A 27,074-nucleotide genomic window follows, 5' to 3' on the forward strand; every position below is an offset into this window, starting at 1 on the left:
CGCACACAAGGGAGACTCTATTAAGCAAAATACCAACTGTTGTGCTGCTCCATTTCTTTGAGAAGACATGCTCTCTGCATTGACAATAAATACAACTTCAGAGGCCATCTTTTCTCTAAGAATCTCAGAGATGGAGTACAGTGATGACTAACTCTTCCAGAATGCATGACAAATCTACCTGATCTCCTTGACAGGGACAGAAAAAGCTGAGGCCATAAACTTTTCTGAACCCATATTTTAGCACTTAATATTTACTATTCCTTACTTAAGAGATGCATGATAAAAAAAAAATTTATGCCTTCAAACAGCTCATAAAACAGCCCAGAAGCAAGACACATGTATATCTTTTGGTTGCACAAAGCCTGAAGTGCTGTAGTTATTCAATCTAATAGGCAATAGACCAATCAAGCTGTTGTTTATTTTTTCAACAGACTCAATGAAAAAGAGCATTATTTTCAAAAATGGTTTCATTGACTACATTTAGACAATGATAATGATCAATGGTCCCAGAAATGTTAATACTCCCAGTTATTGGATGGCCCTGTGAACAGTGCCAGGAATACATTTTACAGTTTTCAGAGCAGAATTACAGTTCGAGAAAGAAAATGGAGAATTAAAAAAATTTTTTTTTCAAAAACACAAAAGAGAGTAGTTCATCTCCTGAAACCATGGAATTCACCTTTACCCCTCAGTCAAAGACTAATTAGGGACAGCAAGTGGGTAAATTAACAATCCAGCCTGTATACTACCATAATCCTAAAGACAAAAACAGTAAGGACCCTCACCCAGTATCAGGTTTAATGTAATCTTCTTGGTCAAAAGTTCAAAAACTAAACATGAAAAATCCTTCTAACTATAAAACCATCAGGGAGAATAGTTTCTTACCATTCACCGTCAGTTTGGCTTTATGAGAATAGTTAGAACCGAAGTGATTAGTAATGATACACTGATATTTTCCTTCATCTGTGAAATTCACACTGAAAAGGTGTAGGACACTAGTATATTCCAGAGCTTCTCCAGCCTGCTGCTGATAACGAACAAAATTCTCAATATCAGCATCATACAAGACTTCACTGTCTTTGCGCCACAGAGCAGACATGGGTGAATCACTGCTGCTCACCGCAGCGCATGTCAGAGTCACATTCACGCCTCTCAGAGCAACTGTGGTTTCAGGATGAGTTCTTATCTGTGGCTTGAGCAAATCATCTAAGAGGAAAAAATACAGGGCAAGAGCCAAGTCACTTAATTTATTTTTGCTTCTACAGATTCAATTTAAAATATATATATATAAAACTGTATGTTCTGTTGACAAAATGTCATAAGGTTGAAACTAGAACCCAATTCCCTTATTTCAACATGAGGAAAATGACGCCCAGAAGGGTCAATGACTTGCTCTAAGATAGATAAATCAGCAGCTCAGCCTGGAATGGAACCCAGGTTTTCAAACTTCAGGGCTTAGTATTCTTCCCACCCTCCCTTACTGTCACTTATGCTTAGAATGCACTATCTTAAGTATTACCAGTTACTGGCAAAAGCAAAAACTTAAATTAGAATTTTAAAACAAGCTTTAATTCTATTATGTATGTATGTATATGTGTTTGTGTATATATAACATATATAAAAATAGATATTATATTAATAAAACATACTATCTGAAAGTACTTTGTGCATAACTTTCAACTAAAATAGTGAAGAATTTCAAATATGTTGAAAGTCCAACTGAAGACTGGCTTAGGACTGGCTAATAAACTATAGATTCATAAATAATATGTTGTTGAATTGATTCAGAGAAGCAGGTATATAAATTTTTAATGAAATGTCTTTTACTCAGTAACATTTCACTGTGTCATATATAGGGTATGTTTACATTTAAAACTAAGTAAAGTCAGAAGGGCATTCATGGCAATGTAGCTAGGCTCTTTGCTTGCTTCCTTAAAATTTGTTTTACAAATTTTACAAATTTAAACTTAGTAAAAACAAGTTAAGTATTTTATGCACCTTAACTTCCAAATGTCCTAAGCATTTTTAAGTGATCTGGCAATATACAGGTATCTAAATGCTATCAGTAACACAGATACACTGATCTAAAAGTTCCATTGTGTAAAAGTTAAGAATTAACTACTTTAAAGGAAATGTAAGTGTAAAAGAAAAATCTCCAAAATGAGAATACAGATGTATACTTGAAATGGCGATTAAGCGTTAGAATTAAGATAACTCGTCTATAACAACTTGTCTATGTCCCCTCTTCTCCTCCAAAAAACTGCCAGACCTTGCTGTTCTGTCTTAAGAAAATGTATTAAAAGTAGAAAACGAAATTGGTACATCCATATATTGTTGGTAACCACATAAAGTAGTGCTATCTGTTTGAAAACGCCTGGGTACTTTTTCAAGATCTACTAAATATAAAATCATATTTTTGAATGAACTCATGAACAAACAAACTCATACTTTTTGATGCAGGAATCTTACTAGATATTTACTCTAAGGTTAACAATCCCCTAAAAAGAAAAGGCTTACATTCATGAAGATGCTATTATACTGACATTATTTTAAATGATTGTTTAAGAATACATAGAGGAAAAAAGACTGCCTAAGTTATATTAAGTCAAAGAACACAAAATTTAAGCTACAATTACAATATTAGAGAAAAAAGTAAAGAAATGGAAACAAGCTAGTGGGAAAGCATTCTACTTTACATTTTTTTAATTCTGTTGTTCAGACAGTAAGGAATAAGAAACAAAATTTAAAACAAAAATACAAACCACAGACAAAATCTTTCAGATCCACATTCAGGATGCTTTGCCCTGCAAGCCATTCAGGGTGTGCACAGCTTACATTCACAGAATGCTGAAAGTTATTATCAACCAGCCACTGAAGCAACCACTTCGAATGACAGTCACAGAGCAAACTGTTTGTGTTCAGAATCCTGTAGAAATAAAGAGGAAAATAACTGCTCTTTATTTTTCATTCCAAGTTTTTCCAGCATTATAAAGCTTACTACATATCTATTCAGATTTCTTGCCAAAAAAAAGCCTAACCTGACTCTAACCATAAGAAAACAAATTCAAGCGGTCAACCTTGTTTCCTGAAATAGGACAGTGTGATGAAAGACACTAACAGAAGGTGTTGGGGAATAAGGGTAAGGGATCTATTTTTAGTCTAAAGGAAACTAAAGAGTCATTACAATCAAATGTAGAGTGAGATACTTCATTAAGAAAATATATCTACAAGGGACATTTTTTGGACACTGGGGAAATCGAAGTATTGACTGCATATTAGATATTATTTTATCAATGTTAATTTCATTAGGTGTGATAATAGTATTGTGGTTATGCAAGAAAATAACCTTGCATAGGAAATTACATGCTAAGATATTTTAGGAGTAAAATGTCATGATGTCTATACCTTACTTTCAACTAGTTAAGCAAAGTTTTAGTATATATATGTATATGAGTGTGTGTAGAAAGAAGGAAAGGGATGGAGAGAAAGGGAAGGAAAAAGAAGGAAGGAGGGAGAGAGAAAAATACGTAACAAATTCAACAAATAGTTCAGAATTGATGAGTGCAGGTAAACGGAATATGGATGTTCACTGTGCCTTCCTTTAAATTTCTGAGGTCTAAAAATTTTCCCGAAGAAATTTGGGGAAGAGCTTACTATATATATAAGAACAAAGAGACAACTTTGTTGTGGAGAGGGTATAATTACTCTCAAATTATTTCATCAAGATTAAAAACATTTCAGCCCTATGGCAACATGTACTACAACTTAAACTAAGAAGCACTGAAAAATGGTTTGTGGTCATAATAGGCCTATAAAATACATTTGAAAAGTCAGCGTTTTCTTTTAATCACCCTTAAATATCCCATCCCCTTGGAACCAGGGAAAGCAAGTGATTTTGACAATATTATAACTGCTTTGTGTGCATCTCTAAACTCCTCAAGCAGTTTTACAGTTTGGTATAAAAATACCTAAGATCTGATTTCAAAGAAGTTTCAAACAGTCTTTAAGGGTACCCCAAAAGCCATATTTTATCAAGGGCAATTTTAAGTAAGCAGGCCAAAGACTACCTTCTGCATTTAAGAATTCTTATGCTATACACATTCATTCACAGAGAAATATCTGAGACTACTATATGCCAGGCACTGTTCTAGGCTGTGGCACCATCACCCTCTCAAAGCTTGTATATTTAGACTCAAGCAATAAACAAACAAATGCAAAGTAGAGTTACAAAGTTAAGTCCTATCAGGGAAAAACAAAGCTGGGCAGAGACAGAAGGAAAGCAGCTACCACTTTAGAGACAGCAGCTACCAGTTTAGATAAAGCAGTCAGGGAAAGAGTTTTTGAAGAGATGGCACTTGGGCAAAGACCTAAAAGAATCAAGAAAGCAAATCACGTGATCTGGGGTAAGAGTGTCACAAATGGAAGAAACTGCACAAACACCTTGAGGCCAATGCTTTGGAAAAGCATCTACCAGGAAAAGCTCCAGGAAAAGAAAGGGGGCCGCTGACGCCAGAGCACAGAAAGTGAAGGGACTAGGATGGAAATGAGCTCCAAGAGCTGGGCAAGAAGGACCAGGCCATGCAAGTGCTTTATAAACTTAGGAAAGAACCTGAGTTGTTCTTTTCCTACATGTGCTGGATACACTGGGAAGTTAAGAACAAAGGAATAATACGGTCTGATTTATGCTTTCTTAGGTATAATGTAAGCTGGCTCATGAGACCTGGACTCATAACCTACTTTCACTACTTACCTTAGACAAGATACTGAATGCCTCCAAAATCTGTTTCTTTTTCTGGAAAATGGGATTGAGAATGCCTACCTCAAAGATTGTTTTGAATAAAGCATTAAGCACAGTGCCTGGCCAGATACCACAGAATCCACATTAGCTCACTTCACTTCCACTTTGTTTGCATCTTTCCACTCTTCACAAGCTAATGAACCCTGTCTCGCCAAGGGAGTACACCCTGTGTTCTCTCTACAAGTATATGGAGATATACACATCAAATACTAACAGTGGTTGTCTTTTCAGTACTGAGGATTTGGGGTCTTTCTCTCCCTTGGTTTAATTATCAAATTTTCTACCATGATTATATAACTTTAATGCAAAACAATTTTTAACTTATATTTGACTCTCCCATCTCCCCTCAATATTTTTGCAAAGCACTGTGAAGGATACAAAAAAGTATCAAGAGATATTTTAATAAATGGTGATGTCAAATTCAGTATTATAAACATGACTTAAATTTAAGAGCAACTAAAGCTTATCAGTAAAAAAAAAAATCGGTATTAGAATTCCTGCATTAGCAGCCTATTGAAACCAACTCACAAAATTACCAAATGACTCTCTTAAGAATGAAACTACAGTATTTGCTTTCACCTACTATATAAATATATATAATTATATTTAGAATTAAAACTTTCTTGCTGGCCCTCAGATTATCACAACCGAAAACTGGTAATACTGATATACTGTTATGCAGTTAAGTTGTGTCTTTTCAAGTTCAAGTGGCCTTAAGAGAAATAACTTAAAGTATGTCAAGAGACCAAAAACAATAAAAAGGCACTGTAAAAATCTGGTAAAAAGTGACAAAAAATGATCTCTATATTTTAACTTTTGCTGTTATCTTTTTCGTCTCTTACTGTGTGCCAGGCTCTGTGTGAAACATCTTCTCAAAAGCTTTCTAAAGCATTTGTGGGGGGAATCCTAACTATTCATGGCCTATTAGGCCCTACATGATCAGGGCAGCTTAACTCTCTGCCCTCATTTCCTACCACTTTCCCCCTCGCTCTTGTCTTCCAGCCATACCCAGTGTGTCTGCTATTTTTCAAGCACAAAAAGCAAGTTTCTACTTCTGGGTCTTTTCACCTGCTCTTCCCTGAGCCTAGAATGCCCCTCACCCAGTATAAAATGCCTTGCCACTTCATCTCACTAAGGGCCTGGCTTTAAGGCTGTTATCTTCAGGAAAGACCTCCCTCACTATTTCAAATAAAAACCCCTGTCACTCTGTACCACCTTTGACCCAGTTTTTTCTCCAGAACATTACCTGATGAGATATTATATGCCTACTTGTTCGCAATTTATTTCCCTTTAGAATTCACTGCAACATGCTGTGAGGACAGAGGCTTTGTCTTATTCACTGCTGCATTTTTAGCATTTAGAACAGTATCCTACATAGCAAGTGACAATAAATATTTCTCGAACAAACAAATTATCACATTTTATCCTCACATAGCCCTGAGGACAGTGCTATTCCCATTTTGAGAAGGGAAACTGAGTCTTAGGCTAAATACATAGCAATAAAGAATGGAACAAGAATCTAAACCTAGACAGTTTGAACTCATATACTTCCAGTGTATCGCGAACTATATGTGGAGAATGACCAGTTTTTTAAATTCTCAATCTGTTTTGATCAATACTTTTATAAAATTCAACAAAAGTGTCAGAGTAATGTCAAATTGTTCTTAAAGTTTCTAAAACCGTGTGTTTGAATTTCTGTCCTTATCTCATCATGAATCCATTCTGAATTCACAGACCTCCCTTTGAGTAGCCTTCTGGCAAAACAAGATAAGTTGATATACCTCATTGATTCTCACCAGTGGCTAAATATTCAAATCACCAGAGCTTAAAATTAACAGCAGTGCCCAACTAACCACCCTTCCCCTGGGAAATACCCCCCTAGGAAATAAGAATAATTTTTTTTAAATCATGAATAAAAAATGGTTAAAATGATATGTATGTTTCTATCATAACTATTCAATAGTTTCGGAATTTTAGTAGTTTGAACAGATTACAGACATCCTTTCTGACCGTTAAAATGAAAGTGCTGTATCATCTCCAAAAAATTATGTAATATCCACCCCAAGGGAACACATGTCTCCAATAATCCAAAAAGGAACAGAAGGATAAACATCAAGCATGAGCAGTGGTGCTAAGGACTCTTTTAACTATAAGCAGCAGCAGCATAGGAAAAGACACAGAAGGTCTTGGAGTCACACACTCTGGGCTTTTCAATGTTGAGTTATTTTTAAATTACATCCAACTACCAAAATAACTGAATGTTACCATTTTCTTTTTTCCTGCCTGAATTGTGTGCTTTGGGAAATATCTGGGTCACATTCATCACATGTACACAACAAGCATGGATAACTAATTTAACTAATAACTAATAACTAATAACTAATTAGTGACAAAAAAGACTTAAGTTACTTACAATTCTTTCAAGCGAGTCTGGGAAAAAGCATTTTCTTGAATAGACATTATAGCATTGTTGTTCAAATCTCTGAAATGAAGAAAAATGAAACATTCCCAGTCACCATTTCTACCATTTCTGTAAGTTATATCAACACTTTAAATGGTCATGAAAACCTCTGCTAATAGCAAAGATTATTTATATACTAATCAAAATAAATGATAAATACTCACAGATGCTCAAGGGACTCAAGACCAATGAATGCTTTCTTTGTAACTGACTTAATCTGATTTCCTTGTAAGATTCTGAAATACAAACAAACCTTTCTAATAAAGCTCTCCACTAAACAAAATTAAGTTCATTAAAATAAACATTTACCTATAAAAAGTGAAAATAAGCTTAACATGCATGTTTAAGAAAGTTGTGAATCTTTATTATCAACCAATGCAAAGCATAGAATAAAGGTGTCTATTAACATGTTGGTGCTCAGTGAGGTACCTGTAAACAACTATCCCGACCACAGATAATGCTTGTGGTTTTCAATAATAAACTGGATTATACTCCCAGTTTCCCCCTTCTCAGCAAAAGATCATTCAGTCAAAGAAATTCAGGCAAGTGTGAAGCCTTGGAGACATTCTTAATGGAAGATCTAAAATCACACTTGAGAGAATTCTCTTTTGCTGGTTAAATTACTCATAAATCTCACATGATTAAAAAGATCACTGGTTCAATTGTGGTTTCAGTGCATTTCTTTTACTTAAATTGAAATTTTAGTTCCACAAATAACTTCTCTTTATGTGACCTTAGGAATGCTCTTTCAGAGAAAGTGCCCCACCACACACAGAAAAAAAAAAAGAGAGAGAAAGAAAAACAAACCAAACCACAAAAACGTTAATAAACAACAAAGCTTGTTCCTTTAGTGGATGAGTCAGAAGGCTGACTTTCTAGCCGTAGTAAATAGATACAATCTAATCACATTTACAACTGATTCTTGACCTTTGTAAACATACATAAATGTGAAAAATACATACAATTTAGTGAGACTTGTGAGTCCAGCAAAGGCTTCACTAGCATCTTCTATGGCCCATGAAATTTCATTGTTTCTTAAGTTTCTACAAAAATGTCAAGGATAGACAGGTTATTTTAGTCAGCATGACCATCACACCATCAGGCATCATCCTGACATAGCAATGCTAATTTTGACCCTTATATTAAAGGTTATTTATGATAAACATTCAATTCCTCTTTTTAAAGAATACTGAGATAAGCATGTAAGCGCTAATTCTCATAAGCTAAGAATTAAAGCCAACCTTGATAAATACATTAAGCAACCTGCTAAAAGTATTAATCTTTCTAGTTAATAGCTGTAACTGTGTTAGCATAGTAGAAATTAATCAAGGACCTACAAAAAGCAGGAGGAATTCAAGATGCAAGGTGTATGGCTTACCAATCTGATTTCAGACTGATGGGATTTGGGGTGACCCACACCTTCCCCTGAGACCTCAAACCTGACAAAAACTAATGTCAATAGAGAGCTTCACAGCTCAACAACAATTAAACATGACCCCTGGGAAGTAACAATGATATACCCATGTGCTAGAGCGATCACTCTGCTTTCTTTAAAAGAAAAAATACGCGTCTTTAAAAAAGTCGTTCTTCCATTCTCAGAAGGTGTAACTGCACCGCATCTTGTCCTCATGGAAGAAATCCAGTTAAAGATCTTTAGTCACTTTTGTTTCTTAAGTCATCTCAGAACAGAGCACAAAGCTTTCTGCTTTGTAAGACATACGTAAAGTTATGTGAATAACAGTAAGGAGATAGATCACTCTTCCCATTTAGCTATGTCTTTACTTGAAGTGAAAGCTACAAAAGATCATCTTATTTTACCAAAGAACAAACAACTGATGGCTCAACTCTGCAGGACTCTGCACTCCTCCACAGAACTCACTCACCAAAGTGAGTAACAAGTGTATCTACTCTGGCAAGAGCATTGATCCAAAGCCAGAATATTTCAGATCTGTTCCTAATTCTGCCTTAACTATCTTTGTAGCATTAGTTACTACTGCTGCAATTACTCTGCTAAGCTTTAATACTAAAAGCAATAATCAGTGCTGTACTGAAAGAACCTGTCTGCCATCCCATGCACTGCCAAAAGTCTACAGCTGCTTCTAATATAAATTCCTAAAGAAATAAATTCCTGAGATTGCACTGATCTAATTTAACCTCTGATAATGTAGAAAAAAAAATCATTTTTAATTTTTCAAGGTCAAATCTAAAGGAGGACTATTTCATTAAGTTAAAAAAAAAATCACACACACACTTGTGCACCCATAGACACCTTCACAAAATTATTTCTAAGTCCATTTATCAATTAACCCTGATGACCAAAGAGTCCCCTATTCAGGAACCTAACAATCTACAAATTCTACTGATTACTCTTACTTTATTATGCTCTATGTTTGAGATTACTGTATCTCATTAAAATATCTCTTCATTCAATTATATTCCATGATAAAGATAAAACATTCAACTTACAGAACCACAGAGCTGAAAATGCCTTTTGCAACTATCTAATCCTATGTCCATCCTTCACTGAACAAAAAGATAAAGAAAAAAATAACACCCAGGAAAGCTTAAGTGATTCTGTTTGTCTGGCAGTAAAGTAAAAAATCACACAAGCTTTAGTATAAAAAAGACCTGGGTTCTCTACTACACTGTTGGTGGGAATGCAAACTAGTACAGCCACTATGGAGAACAGTGTGGAGATTCCTTAAAAAATTGCAAATAGAACTGCCTTATGACCCAGCAATCCCACTGCTGGGCATACACACCGAGGAAACCAGAATTGAAAGAGACACATGTACCCCAATGTTCATCTCAGCACTGTTTATAATAGCCAGGACATGGAAACAACCTAGATGTCCATCAGCAGATGAATGGATAAGAAAGCTGTGGTACATATACACAATGGAGTATTACTCAGCTGTTAAAAAGAATACATTTGAATCAGTTCTGATGAGATGGATGAAACTGGAGCCGATTATACAGAGTGAAGTAAGCCAGAAAGAAAAACACCAATACAGTATACTAACACATATATATGGAATTTAGAAAGATGGCAATGATGACCCTGTATGCAGGACAGCAAAAAAGACACAGATGTGTATAGCGGACTTTTGGACTCAGAGGGAGAGGGTGAGATGATTTGGGAGAATGGCATTGAAACATGTATAATATCATGTAAGAATCGAATTGCCAGTCTATGTCCGAGGCAGGATACAGCACGCTTGGGGCTGGTACACGGGGATGACCCAGAGAGATGTTGTTGGGGGGGGGGGGGGTTCATGTTTGGGAACGCATGTACACCCGTGGTGGATTCATGTCAATGTATGGCAAAACCAATACAGAATTGTAAAGTAAAAAAAAAAAAAAAAAAAAAAAGACCTGGGTTCTAATCCTGGCCCAAACATTTACAAGGGATATGACTTTAAATAAATCATTTTAATCTCTCTGAACTTCAGTCCTCCCATATGGAAAAGAGCAATAATATCCTATACTCTGAAAGCCCTTGACCCATATCAGATCATTAATAAATGTTAGTTTTTTCTGTCCAAAATCATGCAGCAAATTGTTAACAGTAGCAGGTCTCCTGCCAGGGGTGTTCCCATAATACATCCTGCATTCTTCTGAATGAGAAGCGGTAGTTCTGGAATACTAGTATTATAGCGGAAGGTCAGAAGAGTAAGAAAATGTGCATTCTTGACACTAGCAACTGTGTATTATTCCACAGTAAGAGATGATCTGTTGTTTAGTTAACTCAGAATTCAAGTAAAGCTAAAATCACTAGAGATAAGTAAAATTTATGTATAGGGATACAGATAAGCAAGACTGTCTTGCCCCATGGCACAGGAGAGAAGAACTGCAAAATATTAACATAAATAAATTTGTAGATTCATTAGTTATTTTGCTTCACTGCTTTAAAAAAAAGTCAGCAAAAAAACCCCCAAAGGGACAGATGTACTTACAGTGTTTGTAGATTGGAAAGAAACCTAAATACACCATCAGCAATGTGAGTGACTCTGTTGTCCCCTAAATTCAATCTCTCCAGTAAGCTCAGACCCACAAAAGCAGATTCATCCAGACGGGTCAACTGGTTATAGGATAAATCACTAAAAACAGGAAACATGGTAAACAAGGTAAAGAATTCACTCTCTTTCAGTTCAACTTTCATATTCTTACTCTACTTACATGATAAATTTAGGGCTTTCAAACTTCTAATAAAAAGGGATATTAGATTTCATTACTAGCCATGGGAATGACTTATTCAATCTGCTCTAGTCTCACAGCCCCCCACTGAAATCCCATCCCACACTCACAGTTCAGACAGTTTTTGGCAGAACTCCCACGCATCAGGGCTGATTCTTTCAACAGCATTCTGGCTCACATAGAGCTGCTGTAACATTCGCAAGCCGTACAACCACCCCTTGTTCACTTCTGTAAGGTTATTATGCTCCAGTTCTCTGCAGAATTAGAGAAAGAAAGGAGGAAATATGTTTCAAACAAGGCACTGCAATGGGAGATTCCAAAATCTTCATTAAGGCTTGAACAGAGAGCCATACACTTTTGCTCAACCCAAGTGAACAAATTCTTTTCATAAATATGTTACTTTAGATTTAGTGCAAGAAAGCAGTGAGACTGTCTAAAACGTATCTATAAAACAAACTCACCGAAAGATATAGTATACCTGGTTCTACGTAAATTCTGATAATTTTCACCTACCAAACTATTAAGGAAATATAAACATTTTGGATGAAATGTTTGGAAAAATGATAACAAAAATACTGGTTAGATAACAAAGCTTAAAGTTTAACTTATTTCACAGAAAAGCTAAAATACTTTGTTATAATTAAAGTTACTATCCTAGCTGTTTAGCACTGAAAAGTCCAAGACTCCTTTCCTAACAATCTCCTATTCCAGTTCACAGTACTTACAATTCTTCCATGTTATCCAAGCCAAAAAAAGCTCCATCCTTAAGTTTGCTAATTCCATTCCGTTGCATTTTCAAAGATCTTAAGGAGTCAAGCCCTTGAAATGTGAGACCCTCCACAACTTTAATCCTGTTTCTTTTAAGTTCCCTTTAAAAAAAATTGTTTTACAGTCAGAAAACCGGTTTGCTGCTTTGCCCTAAAAATAATAAAAAGAAACAGACACTATAAGAAAAAATGATCTTCTTATAATCAATCTATTCAGTTACTCACAAGAACTGGAGGTGAGGTAGCTTGAAGATCTTGGGTGGAATCATGCTAATTCTGTTCCTGTTTAACTTCACCACTAATAAGGAACTTGACAAATTATCAAAGCAACCAGCCTCCAAGATGGTTATCCTATTATTACTCAAATTCCTAAAATGAACAAGGTAACGACAAAAAAATTTAATGAAACTAAAGAAACATTCTATCACCAGAAAGCTGCCCCAAGTCTATGACTGAGTCCCAGTTCTACCACTTAGCAACTGTAAACAACTTTACAAATCATGTAACTGCTTTTGTGCTTCTTCAACACAAAACAAGGGTAATACCTACTTCATTTGGGCTGAAACAGTGTGAACATGTTTTGTAAACTGTAAAACACTGCTGCTGCTGCTGCTGCTGCTGAGTTGCTTCAGTCGTATCCGACTCTGTGCAACCCCATAGACAGCAGCCCAGCAGGCTCCCCCGTCCCTGGGATTCTCCAGGCAAGAACACTGGAGTGGGTTGCCATTTCCTTCTCCAATGCATGAAAGTGTAAAGTGAAAGTGAAGTCGCTCAGTCATTCCAGGACCCTTAGCAACCCCATGGACTGCAGCCCACCAGGCTCTTCCGTCCATGGGATTTTCCAAGCAAGAGTACTGGAGTGGGGTGCCATTGCCTTCTCCATACATACTAATTATCATCATCACCACACAGAGTAAGCTGCTATTTAACAGACCACTACCATTTATCTTTTACAAAACTGTTAGCAAAACACTATCCACAATTAAATCTCAAAACTTGCCCTGGATACTTAATATTTTCTGTAAATAGGGTACTCTTTCTTCAAGGGCAGGGAAAAAACCCAAAAAATCTAACCTAGGTTTGTTTCACACAAGCAAAATCACAATAAACAACAGACATTATCTGGGTATCAATGAATAATAAGCATGCACTTCAAAGTAAATCTAGTTTAAACTCTTATTTTACTTACAGATATTTAAGCTGCATTCGAGGAAATGAAGATGTCTTGATTTCTGATATTAGATTTGAGCTGAGATCTAAAGTCTCGAGAGCAGGGTAAAACTGGAACACTTCTGCATTTATTTCTGGGATTATATTATGAACTCTACAAAACAAAGATTACATTGAAGCTATTGCCAGGGATCCACCCTAGAGCACAAAAATAACTACGGTTAACAACAAGGGTCCCTAAAACAAAAATAGAAAAACTGTGTACTATTCACAATTTAAGTAAAAGACCTGACATCTTATTTACTTACAATGAGAGGAGAGTAATATTGGAAGTTGGTTCTCCAAAATATGGGATTTCTGTTAGTTCATTATAATTCATTTTCCTGGAGAGGAGGAAAAATAGATTTAAATATATAGTGAGGGAAATGTTACTTCTCGAGTTCTAGTTTCTAGCTAATACATATTCTTTAGAATAGATGCCACATTTGGAAAAAAGCCTATGACCGAGAATGAGTCAGACGAAATGTATTCTACTGAGAAGCTAAAATTTTAATTAACAAGTTTTCCTAGTATAGAACTATAATTTGATACCAACATTTGAAAGGTTAGGAAATATTTTGCAACACTATATATTTTTAATTCCCAGCAAGGTTCTTTCAATAGTTATATTAGTTATTAAATACAGTTTTAAAATAAACACACACAAATTTTTTTTTAAGTTACTCAAAGTTAGGGAAAGCTGTTTGAGACCACAGACCTAACAAATTATCTCAGTTGTTTTAGTAGCAAATCTAATGCAATCACATTTCACCAACCTGGTTTTCAACCTAGAATACAGCAACCTCAACATCTAGAATACAGAAAAGAAGCCAGGAGTAAAATGCCTCCAATCAACCAAATGAAGTAACGAGGTCCATGCAATATATAATAAAGCTCATGTACTTCCCACTGAGCATTTTCCTTTCCTCAGGGCCTACTCTTTCAGCTAATAAGCTTGTTAATTGTTCATTCAGTCCACAGCAGATTAGAGGTGGTCAATTTGAGGCAGGGAAGAAGAGAATGCAGAAACAATGAGAGCACGAAGTACCCTTTGACACAAAGATATTCAAAAGAAAAACTCATCTGAGATTCTGGGAGTGTTTACTTGTGCCTCTGAGAATATCACAATGCAATAACTACATTAATAATATTTTAGAAAATCCTCTCCAAAAACTACGTAATAATACATTTCAGAACTAAAGGAAAAATGCCAATGAAGTAGAATATTGAATTACATTAAACAACACACTTCTATTGATACCAAAAATATTGTATTTCATATAAATTTACTTCAGACATGACACTCCCACCTCAGACAAGTCAAAAGGTAAAAATTAAATAAATTTACACAACAGAATTTTAAGGCTAAAACTCTCGCAAAAATATATATATCCACACACACACATCACTCTAAAGAGGGGAAAAATCTTACTTTAGGGCCCTTGGAAATAGAATAGTATTTCTATGCAGTTTACAACTTGAAATCATCAACTCAATGGCATAATACCCAAAGAATTTGTGATAGTAACAAAGCTAAACATAAGTTTAGGTTTTTAAACATATTTTAATCTAAAGTTTCTTTCCTTCAAATTTTTTTTCTTCTTTGACATTTTTGGACTGAATATCCTGCAATTCCCAATTCAACAAATCACCTCAAAAATTTAATGTAAATTTAAGTAAATAAAAATAACTTACACTTCTTGTAATGTCTGAGACTCTAAGCTGATGTTCCAGTTAGACAACCGATTATGACTCAAATCCCTAAATGGGGGACAAAAGACCATTCTTAGGTTAATGTTGGAAAGCACACTTAAAGGAAAGAAAAAACAATGAAACTAAAACAGGAATCTAAAAGCACTATCAAACATGAATCTGAGCAGCACAGATTAAAAAATGTTTACAAAGGATGAATAAAAATTCATCTAGATTTCAAAATAGCTTTTTCAGTTTTATTGAGGGCTTTCTAATTTTTGTTTTTACTCACTAGGAAATACATTCCTGTGGTTCAGTAATCAAGAAGTTATAAAAGAATGTATAAAAAAAAATGTACAGTAAAAAGTCTCCCACACTTTTCTCCAGTCATTCAACTTTCCTCCCCAACATCAACAAGTGAATTTAATACCATTTCTTTTATAGCCTGTCAGATATACCAGAAAAAATTTATACAAATGGTAGAATAATTTACACATTATTTTGCCTCTTGCTTTTTCCACTTAACAATATATCTTGTAGATCATTTCAGTGAAATGGTTTCTTCATCCCTTCTAGTGATTATATTATAATTTTTTATTATGATGCACTATATTCTATATACTTTTGAAAGAAATACACATTTTAAAGTAATAAAAATATACACTTCTAAAGTAGTATAAAGGTCACATATGTATTACACTTTAACTATAGATAAACTTGAAGATGGACTGGATTTCACTAGTCAAGACAGCAAGTTTCTAGTTTAGAATTGAGGGTGACCACATCCCTGACAGAGATGCAGTCCTCCTTTAAAAAAAAAAGGGGGGGGGGGAATCTAGCTTCAGAGAAGGGAAATTCATCTCACTACAAGTTACCTTAATGGTGATGACAGCAGTGGCAGCAACACCTAACATTTATTAAGTGCCATGCACTCTTCTATACAGTTTATATGTATTAACTCTCTAAATCCATACAACAACCTTTTGAGGCAAATACTTTTACAATCCTCACTTTCCCAACACAGACACAGATGGAAAAATTAATAATGCGGCAATCCAAGGTCACACAGCTAGTAAGTGAGGAAGTTGTAATCTTGGAATTCCATCTCACTTCTTGTATTCTTGAAATTCCATCTCACTTCAATCAGATACAGCAGAGATTTCAATGATATTTAGTCATGAGTCTAAATATTTAAATAGGCTTAAAAATTCACCTTGATGCTTTCTGGCATCTTTTCAAGGCTGAGATGGAATCCAGCCCACACAAGCTGTCTGCCCAAGAGATGTATTATACACTACAATATGGTTAGCAATGGGGCACACTAGAGACACATTACAGATCACTTTATCTCACTGTGCCACCATGGGCCGCTGACAGATGCATGCAGTTTGAACGATGTCTCTATCACAGCAGAACAATTTGTTCTCAGCTAGATTCCTGTCTGTGCATCTGTAAAACCTAGCCACTTTCATGTAAGAGCCTAATTTACACCATAATGTAATTAAGGCTAGATCCAACCATCACTTTTTCACATAGTTTTAAAGCCTTTTTCATACAGTTCTAAAATCTATATTCTAAGATATATGGCACCATATATCAGCTCAAAGACACTCATGAATGGAAGGATGTGCTGGAAAATGTTAAGAAATAAAAATATGAATTCACTCCACATAAAAATCTTATATGCACTTTCTTTTATTTAATTTTAATTGGAGAGTAATTACTTCACAATATTGTGATGGTTTTTGCCATACATCACATCGCCATGAATCAGCCACGGGTATACATGTGTCCCTCCATCCTGAACCCCTCTTCCGCCTCTCTCCCCACCCTCTGGGTTGTCCTAGAGCATTGGCTTTGGGTTCCCTGCTTCACACATCAAACTTGCACTGGTCATCTATTTTATATATGGTAATACACATGTTTCAATGCTATTGTCTCAAATCATCCCATCCTAGCCTTCTCCCACAGAGCCTGTTCTTTACATCTGTGTGTCTCTTGCTGCCCTTATGCAGACACTTTCATCCAATTCACACGTGTTACTGAACAATAAACACAGCATTTCATATTAATACAAGCGAAAAGATATTTATTTACTGTGGTGCTTCAACTAAAGGAGAAATTCAACTGTTCTAATTAAAGTTAGATACTCCATATTCTGCTTCAAGGTGGCTGGTCTGGCAAACAGAGAGCTAACATCATCTGTATAGTAGGCTACCATAGTATGATTTAATTCTATATCTCATGCTTTCTGGAAATTAGGTTTTTTTTACTTTTACAGATTGAGGGCTTTCATTTAATCAGTGCCTCTAATGCCTTTCCAAACCCTAATCTCCTTGACAGTGTAACTTTTGGCTGTACGATCCCCTACAGTTCTCTCATGGATGTCAATGATGACCAGACAATCAGTTTTAAAGAAAACCATTATTAAAGAAATCTAGAGCAATCAAATGAAACTCAACTTATATATAGTATAAACCACTATGTATTCAGTATCAGTGAAAACTGTCCAGTGTCTTGACTGGAGTAAAGAATAATTTTCTCTGTATGTTTGAAGAACCTCTAAGGATTTTCAGTGGAACACAAAAGATACCTGAAAAACTCTGGAGCCTCTCTACAGACTAATGCTGTCTTAAGAATATATGCCTCATAGAACCCCATATAATGAGGCTCTCTGGACTTTTCTGCCACAAATCCACATAGTACAGATTAAAAAATACAGCAAACTGAAATTCACTCCCCGAAGTAGTACTATTATATAAAGCAACTAGTATAAATCATACATTGCTACTGCTAAGTCACGTCAGTCGTGTCCGACTCTGTGCGACCCCATAGACGGCAGCCCAACAGGCTCCCCCGTCCCTGGGATTCTCCAGGCAAGAACACTGGAGTGGGTTGCCATTTCCTTCTCCAATGCATGAAAGGGAAAAGTCAAAGTGAAGTCACTCAGTTGTCTCCGCCTCTTAGCGACCCCGTGGACCGTAGCCCACCAGGCTCCTCCATCCATGGGATTCTGCAGGCAAGAGCACTGGAGTGGGGTGCCATAAATCATATAAATCAAATAGCTGCTCTATCAAACTATCAGGTGTGTAACTACAATTATATGGATTGATCTGATCATCAGATATTTATGCAATAAGCATTTACCGAACCATATGCCAGGTACTGTGCAAGTGCTAAGGTTACAACCACTGTCAACTTTAGTTATCTTTTTGTCTTTTTCAAAAGCAGCATTTATAGTACTCTGCGGAGTCACTTCACAAGAGTAAACACGAATTCAATATCAACTCAACTACTACCCTTCATGGAAAAGGTGTAAATTAACTTTTTTATATCTTAATTTCACTCTGGCATTTAATGTTACATGGGCATGTGAAGGGGCTTCCCAGGTGGCAATAGTGGCAAAGAACCCGCCTGCCAATGAGACATAAGTAGATGCAGGTCTGATCTCTGAGTTGGGAAGATCCCCTGGAGGAAAACGTGGTAACCATTCTCCAGCCTGGAGAATCCCATGGACAAAGGAGCCTAGTGGGCTATATGGTCTATGGGGCTGCAAAGGGTCGGACACAAGTGAAGCAACTTAGCACACCCACAGGCATATGGAGGTGTGTGTGCATGCATGCACACGTACATATACACACACACACACACATACTTGCTCTCCATAAGCATGCCTTCCTTTTTTTTTTTTTTAAAGTACTCCAAAAAGTCCAAAGAAGACAAATTTGAAGACTTCAAATATCAGATATAAAACCCTTGAGATTAACAATCTGAGTAATTTTGAAAATTAAGGTCTCTCACTGTCCTTGCCAACGGCCAGTCATTAATTTCGTTCAGTTCAGTAAACTAACGCTAGCTTGTTTCTCAAGTGAAAGTCCTAAAATGGAGAGCTGTCTTTCCAAGAGTCACCCCTTGAAGCATCCTTAAAATGCACTTAAATAGGTGAAGCAATTTAATGCCTCATAAACATGACCTAAAGAGTCTAGCTTTCTAACAGTCAATAATCTTTATTTTTTAACAGCACTAATATCTGAATATTTACTGATATGATATTTGGAGAAAAAAGACCTGAGCAAAGGCCTTAGCTCAGTGTGATACTCAGCTCTCACTCATGCTAATCTACCAGGATGTAGCTGTAATAAAAGATGAATTATTTAAGTTCTTGATATCATGTGGAGCCAGAGGTGCCACTAACGCAGCAATTTAGCATCATCAGGGTGTAAATAATTTATAGGATGTGCAGGGTGATCACAACAGTTTGAGGAGAATCAAGTCCTGCAAGCTAATTGCAAAGAAGTCCTGGAGCACTGGAGACACTGGAGTTTTCTTCTGTCCAGTCATATATGTACAGTTTAGAGCCATCATCAATATCTTTTGTTTTTCAGAATATGTCGCACTAATAGTTCTGAACTGTGAACTTCAATAATAACAAAATTTCTGATAAAGGGGCTCTTTGCAAAAGTTATAAGATAGTAACAATATATATTAAGTCCAATAGTTTGAGTATGACAATGCTTTATGTACTTATTCAGTATAATTCACTCTTTTTTTCTGTAAATGGAAATCCCTGTTTTGCTAATTAGAGTGTATCCAGCATAATTTACTTTAAAAATAACATTCAGGATTATCATTTTGGTAAATTATAGCACTATGATGTAACAGGCTGATGTTCAATCAGCCTTAAGGGCTCTTGGAGCACACTAAAGACAAAGACTCCTAAACAGCTCAAAATGCTGTCTGCTTATAGGTTTACTTTTCCTTTACCACTAACGGCTGTACACAAAAGCTATCCCTTCTTGGAATTGTCAGTCTTCCTGTCTCTGACAGTACTACTTGCCTTTTTTTCTAATTTGTTGCTTCTTATCAACTATCATAGGCTAGAAAACCCAGTGCCTGTTAGAACTGTAACAGGAGTAAATGAGATAGATGTGTGTGAGAGTATGACAATCTCCTTTACAAATAAGTGCTTCCTGGAAGCATTTTTCCTTTTTTTGGTGAACTGTCAATCCTAAATGAAATCAACCTTGAATATTCGTTGGAAGGATTCATGCTGAAGCTCCAATACTTTGGCCACCTGATGCAAAGAGCGATTCATTCGAAAAGACCCTGATGCTGGGAAAGACTGAAGACAGGAGAAGGGGATGACAGAAGATGAGACGGTTGGATGGCATCATCACTGATTCAATGGACATGAACTCTGGTGAACTCTGGGAGATGGTGAGGGATAGGGAGGCCTAGGGTGCTGCAGTTCATGGGGTAGCAAAGAGATGGACACAACTTAGCAACCGGACAACAAAAGGCATGGCTGGAGATATTGGGCAAATATCTTTTAGTATAAATAAGACTGTATTATGGCATGAAACATAATGCTACTCCAAATTAAAGTTTCCATCCTTCATTTGCATTACTTATTTGCAATACATTGTGTAACACTTTTTATATGAATACAAAAAGTTGAAGGTGGTAGGAAAATGGGAGCATTAACTTCAAGAATACGAGGCATATCTTTTCTTCCATTATCTTTCTCAGGGATCTTAATGACTGAAAATACTGCTTCATTGTGGGGACCAAACAACAAAACAAAAAATAAAAATTCTATAGTTACATTTAAGAATAGAGTTTCTGCATGCCCAGTCTTTGTACCTGGGGCAACTCATTTAACCTCTCTAAACTTGAGTCTTATCTACCATTAAATAAGGATACAACCTCAGTGGATGGCTCAGATGATTAAAAGAATACAGATAAAATGTTTAGAATACAGGTCAGTGTGTAAACAGTAGGTAATTACATAATTGTTGTTCAGTCACTCAGTTGTGTCCGATTCTTTGTGACCCCATGAACTGCAACATGCCAGGCTTCCCTGTCCATCATCATCTCCTGGAGCTTGCTCAAACTCATGTCCATTGAGTTGATAATGCCATCCAACCATCTCGACTTCTGTCGTCCCCTTCTCCTCCCGCCTTCAGTCTTTCCCAGCACAACGGTTTTTTCAAGTGAGTTAGCTCTTTGCATCAGGTGGCCAAAGTACTGGACCTTCAGCTTCAGCATCAATCCTTCTAATGACTATTCAGGGTTGATTTCCTTTAGGATTGACTGGTATGACCTCCTAGTTGTCCAAGAGACTCCCAAGAGTTTTCCCCAGCACTACAGTTCAAAAGTATCAATTCTTCAGCGCTCAGCCTTCATTATGGTCCAACGCTCACATCCATACACGACTACTGGAACAACCACAGCTTTGACTGTATGGATCTTTGTAGGCAAAGTAATGTCTCTGCTTTTTAACATGCTGTCTAGGTTTGTCATAGCTTTTCTTTCAAGGAGCAAGCGTCTTTTAATTTCAGCTGCAGTCACAATCTGCAGTGATTTTGGAGCCCAAGAAAACTACATTTGAAATGGAATGATGGTTCAACACTATCACCTCTTCTAAGTATTTCTTTTTTCTATACAAAGGCATAATACACTTCCCAAGGTAAAATCTTTTTTTTTTTTTTTGGCTATGCCACAGAATGTGGGATCTTATTTTCCATCCCAGGCATAGAACCCTCTGCATTGGAAGCACAGAGTCTTAACCATTAGATCACCAAGGAAGTCTTGGGAAAAATTTAATTAACTGGAACTACTCCCCTAAATTAGTTTATTAAAGTTAATAAACTATATATTGCTTCTGAATTCCATTTCATGAGAAAAATACAACTAATAAGGCAGTCCACCAAAGATTTGGTCAAATTATTCAGGTAAAAACCTACATCACAAGGGCTTCCCAGGGGGCTCAGTGGTAAAGAATCCACCTGCCAATGCAGGAGACGTGGGTTTGAGCCTTGGGTGGGGAAGATTCCCTGGAGGAGGAAATGGCACCCATTCCAGTATTCTTTCCTGAAAAATTCCATAGACAGAGGAACCTGACAGGCTAAAAAGTCCATGGGATCTCAGAGAGTCAGACACGACTGAGCAAGAAACCTATATCACAAGATGTTTTAGAATAACCCAGTAATACTTCGAAGAATCCATTCTACATATATAGCCATATAATTACTAAGAGATACCTACCAGTAATGCTGAAGAATGCTGAAGCTGAACAGTTCTATGAACACCTACAAGATCTTCTGGAACTAACACCCAAAAAGATGTCCTTTTCATTATAGGGGACTGGAATGCAAAAGTAGGAAGTCAGAAACACCTGGAGTAACAGGCAAATTTGGCCTTGAAGTACAGAATGAAGCAGGGCAAAGGCTAATAGAGTTCTGTCAAGAGAACACACTGGTCATAGCAAACACCCTCTTCCAACAACACAAGAGAAGACTCTACACATGGACATCACCATATGGTCAACACCGAAATCAGACTGATTATATTCTTTGCAGCCAAAGATGGAGAAGCTCTATACAGTCAGCAAAACCAAGACCAGGAGCTGACTGTGGCTCATCATGACTCCTTATTGTCAAATTCAGACTCAAATTGAAGAAAGTGGGGAAAACCACCAGACCATTCAGGTATGACCTAAATCAAATCCCTTATGACCATACAATGGAAGTGAGAAATAGATTTAAGGGCCTAGATCTGATAGATAGAGTGCCTGATGAACTGTGGATGGAGGTTCATGACATTGTACAGGAGACAGGGAGCAAGACCATCCCCAAGAAAAAGAAATACAAAAAAAGCAAAATGGCTGTCTGAGGAGGCCTTACAAATAGCTGTGAAAAGAAGAGAAGCTAAAGAGAAAAGGAAACAAATATCCATTTGAATGTAGAGTTCCAAACAATAGCAAGGAGAGATAAGAAAGCCTTCCTCATAGATCAGTGCAAAGACATAGAGGAAAACAATAGAATGGGAAAGACTAGAGATTTCTTCAAGAAAATCAGAGATACCAAGGGAACATTTCATGCAAAGATGGGCTCAATAAAGGACAGAAATGGTAGGGACCTAACAGAAGCAGAAGATATTAAGAATAGGTGGCAAGAATACACAGAACAACTGTACAAAAAAGATCTTCATGACCCAGATAATCACGATGGTGTGATCACTCACTTAGAGCCAGACATCCTGGAATGTGAAGTCAAGTGGGCCTTAGGAAGCATCACTATAAACAAAGCTAGTGGAGGTGATGGAATTCCAGTTGAGCTATTTCAAATCCTGGAGGATGATGCTGTGAAAGTGCTGCACTCAATATGCCAACAAATTTGCAAAACGCAGCAGTGGCCACAGGACTGGAAAAGGTCAGTTTTCATTCCAATCCCAAAGAAAGGCAATGCCAAAGAATGCTCAAACTACCACACAATTGCATTCATCTCACACGCTAGTAAAGTAATGCTTAAAATTCTCCAAGCCAGGCTTCAGCAATACGTGAACCGTGAACTTCCAGATGTTCAAGCTGGTTTTAGAAAAGGCAGAGGAACCAGAGATCAAATTGCCAACATCCGCTGGATCATGGAAAAAGCAAGAATTCCAGAAAAACATCTGTTTCTGCTTTATTGACTATGCCAAAGCCTTTGACTGTGTGGATCACAATAAACTGTGGAAAATTCTTCAAGAGATGGGAATACCAGACCACCTGACCTGCCTCTTGAGAAACCTGTATGCAGGTCAGGAAGCAACAGTTAGAACTGGACATGGAACAACAGACTGGTTCCAAATAGGAAAAGGAGTACGTCAAGGCTGTATATTGTCACCGTGCTTATTTAACTTCTATGCAGAGTACATCATGAGAAATGCTAGGCTGAAGGAAGCACAAGCTGGAATCAAGACTGCCGGGAGAAATATCAATAACCTCAGATATGCAGATGACACCACCCTCATGACAGAAAGTGAAGAAGAACTAAAGAGCCTCTTGATCAAAGTGAAAGAAGAGAGTGAAAAAGTTGGCTTAAAGCTCAATATTCAGAAAACTAAGATCATGGAATCCGGTCCCATCACTTCATGGCAAATAGATGGGGAAACAGTGGCTGACTTTATTTTTGGGGGCTCCAAAATCACTGCAGATGGTGATTGCAGCCATGAAATTAAAAGTCGCTTACTCCTTGGAAGGAAAGTTATGACCAACCTAGATAGCATATTGAAAAGCAGAGACATTACTTTGTCCACAAAGGTCTGTCTAGTCAAGGCTATGGTGTTTCCAGTAGTCATGTATGGATGTGAGAGTTGGACTATAAAGAAAGCTGAGTGCTGAAGAATTGATGCTTTTGAACTGTGGTGTTGGAGAAGACTCTTGAGAGTCCCTTGGACTGCAAGGAGATCCAGCCTGTCCATCCTAAAGGAGATCAGTCCTGGGTGTTCTTTGGAAGGACTGATGTTGAAGCTGAAACTCCAATGCTTTGGCCACCTCATGCAAAGAGCTAACTCATTTGAATAAGACCCTGATGCTGGGAAAGACTGAGGGCAGGAGGAGAAGGGGACGACAGAGGATGAGATGTTTGGATGGCATCACCGACTCAATGGACATGGGTTTGGGTGAACTCCAGGAATTGGTGATGGACAGGGAGACTTGGTGTGCTGCAGCTCATGGGGTCACAAAGAGTCAGACACAACTGAACAACTGAACTGAACCAGGAAGTTACTATAATAGCAAAACCATAAAATAAAAAGAAATCTAAATGTCCATTAAAACATGATCAATTAAATAACTTATGAAAGTTCCATACAATGGAAATCTCTGCAGCCAGTAAAAAGAACAGCATCAGGAATATAGTCAATAATATTGTAATAACTTTATGGAGACAGATGGTTATCATGGCACCAGACTTATCATGGTGATCACTGCATAATGTCTGCCAAGTGTCATATCATTATGTAGCACACCTGAAACGAACATAATACTGTATATGTCAACTGTATATTTTAATTTAAAAAACAAAAGAATAAGAGGTATTTATACATCGTACATAGAACACCATTGGGGAGGGTTGCTTACAGAAAAGTGAGGACCTCCAGGAAGGTTCCACCAGGGGGCACCTCCTAGGACTGCTGCTGCCACTGCCTCTACCCCTGAGGCAGGCCACTGCTAACCCATGCCTCCAAGAGAGACCTTCCAACACCAGCAGCAGGAAATGAGTGCACATCCTCCTACTCCGCCAGCTTGAAGTAACGTCCCATGAAATCATTAAAGAGATACTGGCCCCTTGTGTTCAATGTGGCATTATCTACAATAGCCAAGATGTGGAAACTAAGTGCTCATTGATGAATGGATAAAGGAAATATAAGAATATATGTATATGTATGTGAATACATATATACACACATGTATCTGTATTCATACATTTATATATGTTATATAATTATATTTATATATCTGTATTATAAACATACATATATAAATATTATTTAGCCACAAAAATAAAAGAATCCCTGTGATTTGTGCCCCCCAAAAAGGAAAAGCCATATATGTAAAACTCTGTGGAAGTACACCCAAGAAACAGTTAACAGTGAGCCTTCCTTACCACTTTTTATGCTCCTGTACTTTCTTAATAGTTTACCAGAGGAAAGTATTATTTAAAAATAAACTCACACACAAAATCTTTAGCCCAAGATGTGACTGGGAAAGATTTTAATTGTTACTTTTCAAAGAGATTAGGAATCTCCTTCAGAATAATGTCCTAAATTGACCCAATGAGGTTAATTATGACACTGGACAAAGGAAAAAATAATAATCAGATTTTTTTTGTATTCTTAATTAGTAATATACCTCAGAAAGAGAGTGTAAAATACATATATACTAGACTTAGTTTTTGGACTGACTTATGAAACAGTGAATTGCACCTTATATCCCGGTATCTGGCGCTCAAATTTCAAGCCAAAGAATAGCTGAATTTTTAGTAAGCAGTACAAAACCATGGCATACTAATCCCATGCTTTTATTTTTATTGGATATTAACTGCTTTGCAATACTGTGTTTCTGCTGTACAACGAAGTGAACCAGCTATATGTATACATATATCCCCACCCTCTTGGACCTCCCTCCCACCTCCCCTCACCCCACCTATCTACGTCATTGAAGAGTAATCCCATGTTTTCTTTATTTTTTTTCCATTTACTCAATAAAATAAAAAATCATTCAGCAACAGCAGGACAAAGGCTGTTGCGTATATATGAAAATATACAGAAAGGTAAGATATGTTCCATCATCGGTTTCTGGGTATCAACTGGGTTCACATCTGTGTATCAGACTATTTTATATTTGGACAGACTATATTTTATTATATTCAGTTCAGTTGCTCAGTAGTGTCCAACTCTTTGCAACCCCATAAAACACAGCACGCCAGGCCTCCCTGTCCATCACCAACACCCGGAGTTCACTCAAACTCATATCCATTGAGTCGTGATGCCATCCAGCCATTTCATCCTCTGTTGTCCCCTTCTCCTCCTGTCCCCAATCCCTCCCAGCAGCAGGGTCTTTTCCAATGAGTCAACTCTTCACATGAGGTGGCCAAAGTACTGGAGTTTCAGCTTCAGCATCAGTCTTTCCAATGAACACCCAGGGCTGATCTCCTTTAGGATGGACTGGTTGGATCTTCTTGCAGTCCAAGGGACTCTCAAGAGTCTTCTCCAACATCACAGTTCAAAAGCATCAATTCTTTGGCACTCAGCTCTCTTCACAGTCCAACTCTCACATCCATACATGACCACTGGAAAAACCACAGCCTTGCCTAGACGGACCTTTGTTGGCAAAGTAATATCTCTGCTTTTCAATATGCTATCTAGGTTGGTCATAACTTTCCTCCTATATTAGGTTGGTGCTAACATAACTTTGTGGTTTCAGATGATGAATTTTAAATCAGTATAACTAGGCTCAAACATCATCTTTATTAATTAAAATAGGAACCATTATCTTCAACATATTTTTGCCAACAAGAACTAAGTTTGTTTATTCCTGTAGCATAAAAATGCATGCTTTGCAATTTGACACACTCTTGAAAACATCCTGCTAATTGTAGAAGCAAAAAGCTGTCAAGATACTTTA

The 27,074-nt window shown here is 36.9% G+C and overlaps 1 protein-coding gene across 1 annotated transcript in view; it reads right to left on the reverse strand.

The window, feature by feature from the left end:
* LRIG2 (leucine rich repeats and immunoglobulin like domains 2) overlaps positions 1 to 27,074 on the reverse strand; it is a 62,004-nt gene that overhangs the window by 10,490 nt on the left and 24,440 nt on the right. Inside the window, exons 2-13 of the mRNA XM_040231016.1 lie at positions 15,128 to 15,193; positions 13,702 to 13,776; positions 13,413 to 13,547; positions 12,449 to 12,592; positions 12,182 to 12,325; positions 11,567 to 11,710; positions 11,216 to 11,359; positions 8,222 to 8,302; positions 7,424 to 7,495; positions 7,212 to 7,280; positions 2,763 to 2,926; positions 886 to 1,206 (exon numbers count right to left, since the gene is read on the reverse strand). Of these exons, the coding sequence (XP_040086950.1) occupies positions 886 to 1,206; positions 2,763 to 2,926; positions 7,212 to 7,280; positions 7,424 to 7,495; positions 8,222 to 8,302; positions 11,216 to 11,359; positions 11,567 to 11,710; positions 12,182 to 12,325; positions 12,449 to 12,592; positions 13,413 to 13,547; positions 13,702 to 13,776; positions 15,128 to 15,193 (1,559 nt within the window). The remainder of the gene's footprint in view (positions 1 to 885; positions 1,207 to 2,762; positions 2,927 to 7,211; positions 7,281 to 7,423; positions 7,496 to 8,221; positions 8,303 to 11,215; positions 11,360 to 11,566; positions 11,711 to 12,181; positions 12,326 to 12,448; positions 12,593 to 13,412; positions 13,548 to 13,701; positions 13,777 to 15,127; positions 15,194 to 27,074) is intronic.

Source organism: Oryx dammah, unplaced genomic scaffold (genome assembly GCF_014754425.2).
Source record: "Oryx dammah isolate SB20612 unplaced genomic scaffold, SCBI_Odam_1.1 HiC_scaffold_28, whole genome shotgun sequence".
Classification (NCBI taxonomy): domain Eukaryota; kingdom Metazoa; phylum Chordata; class Mammalia; order Artiodactyla; family Bovidae; genus Oryx; species Oryx dammah.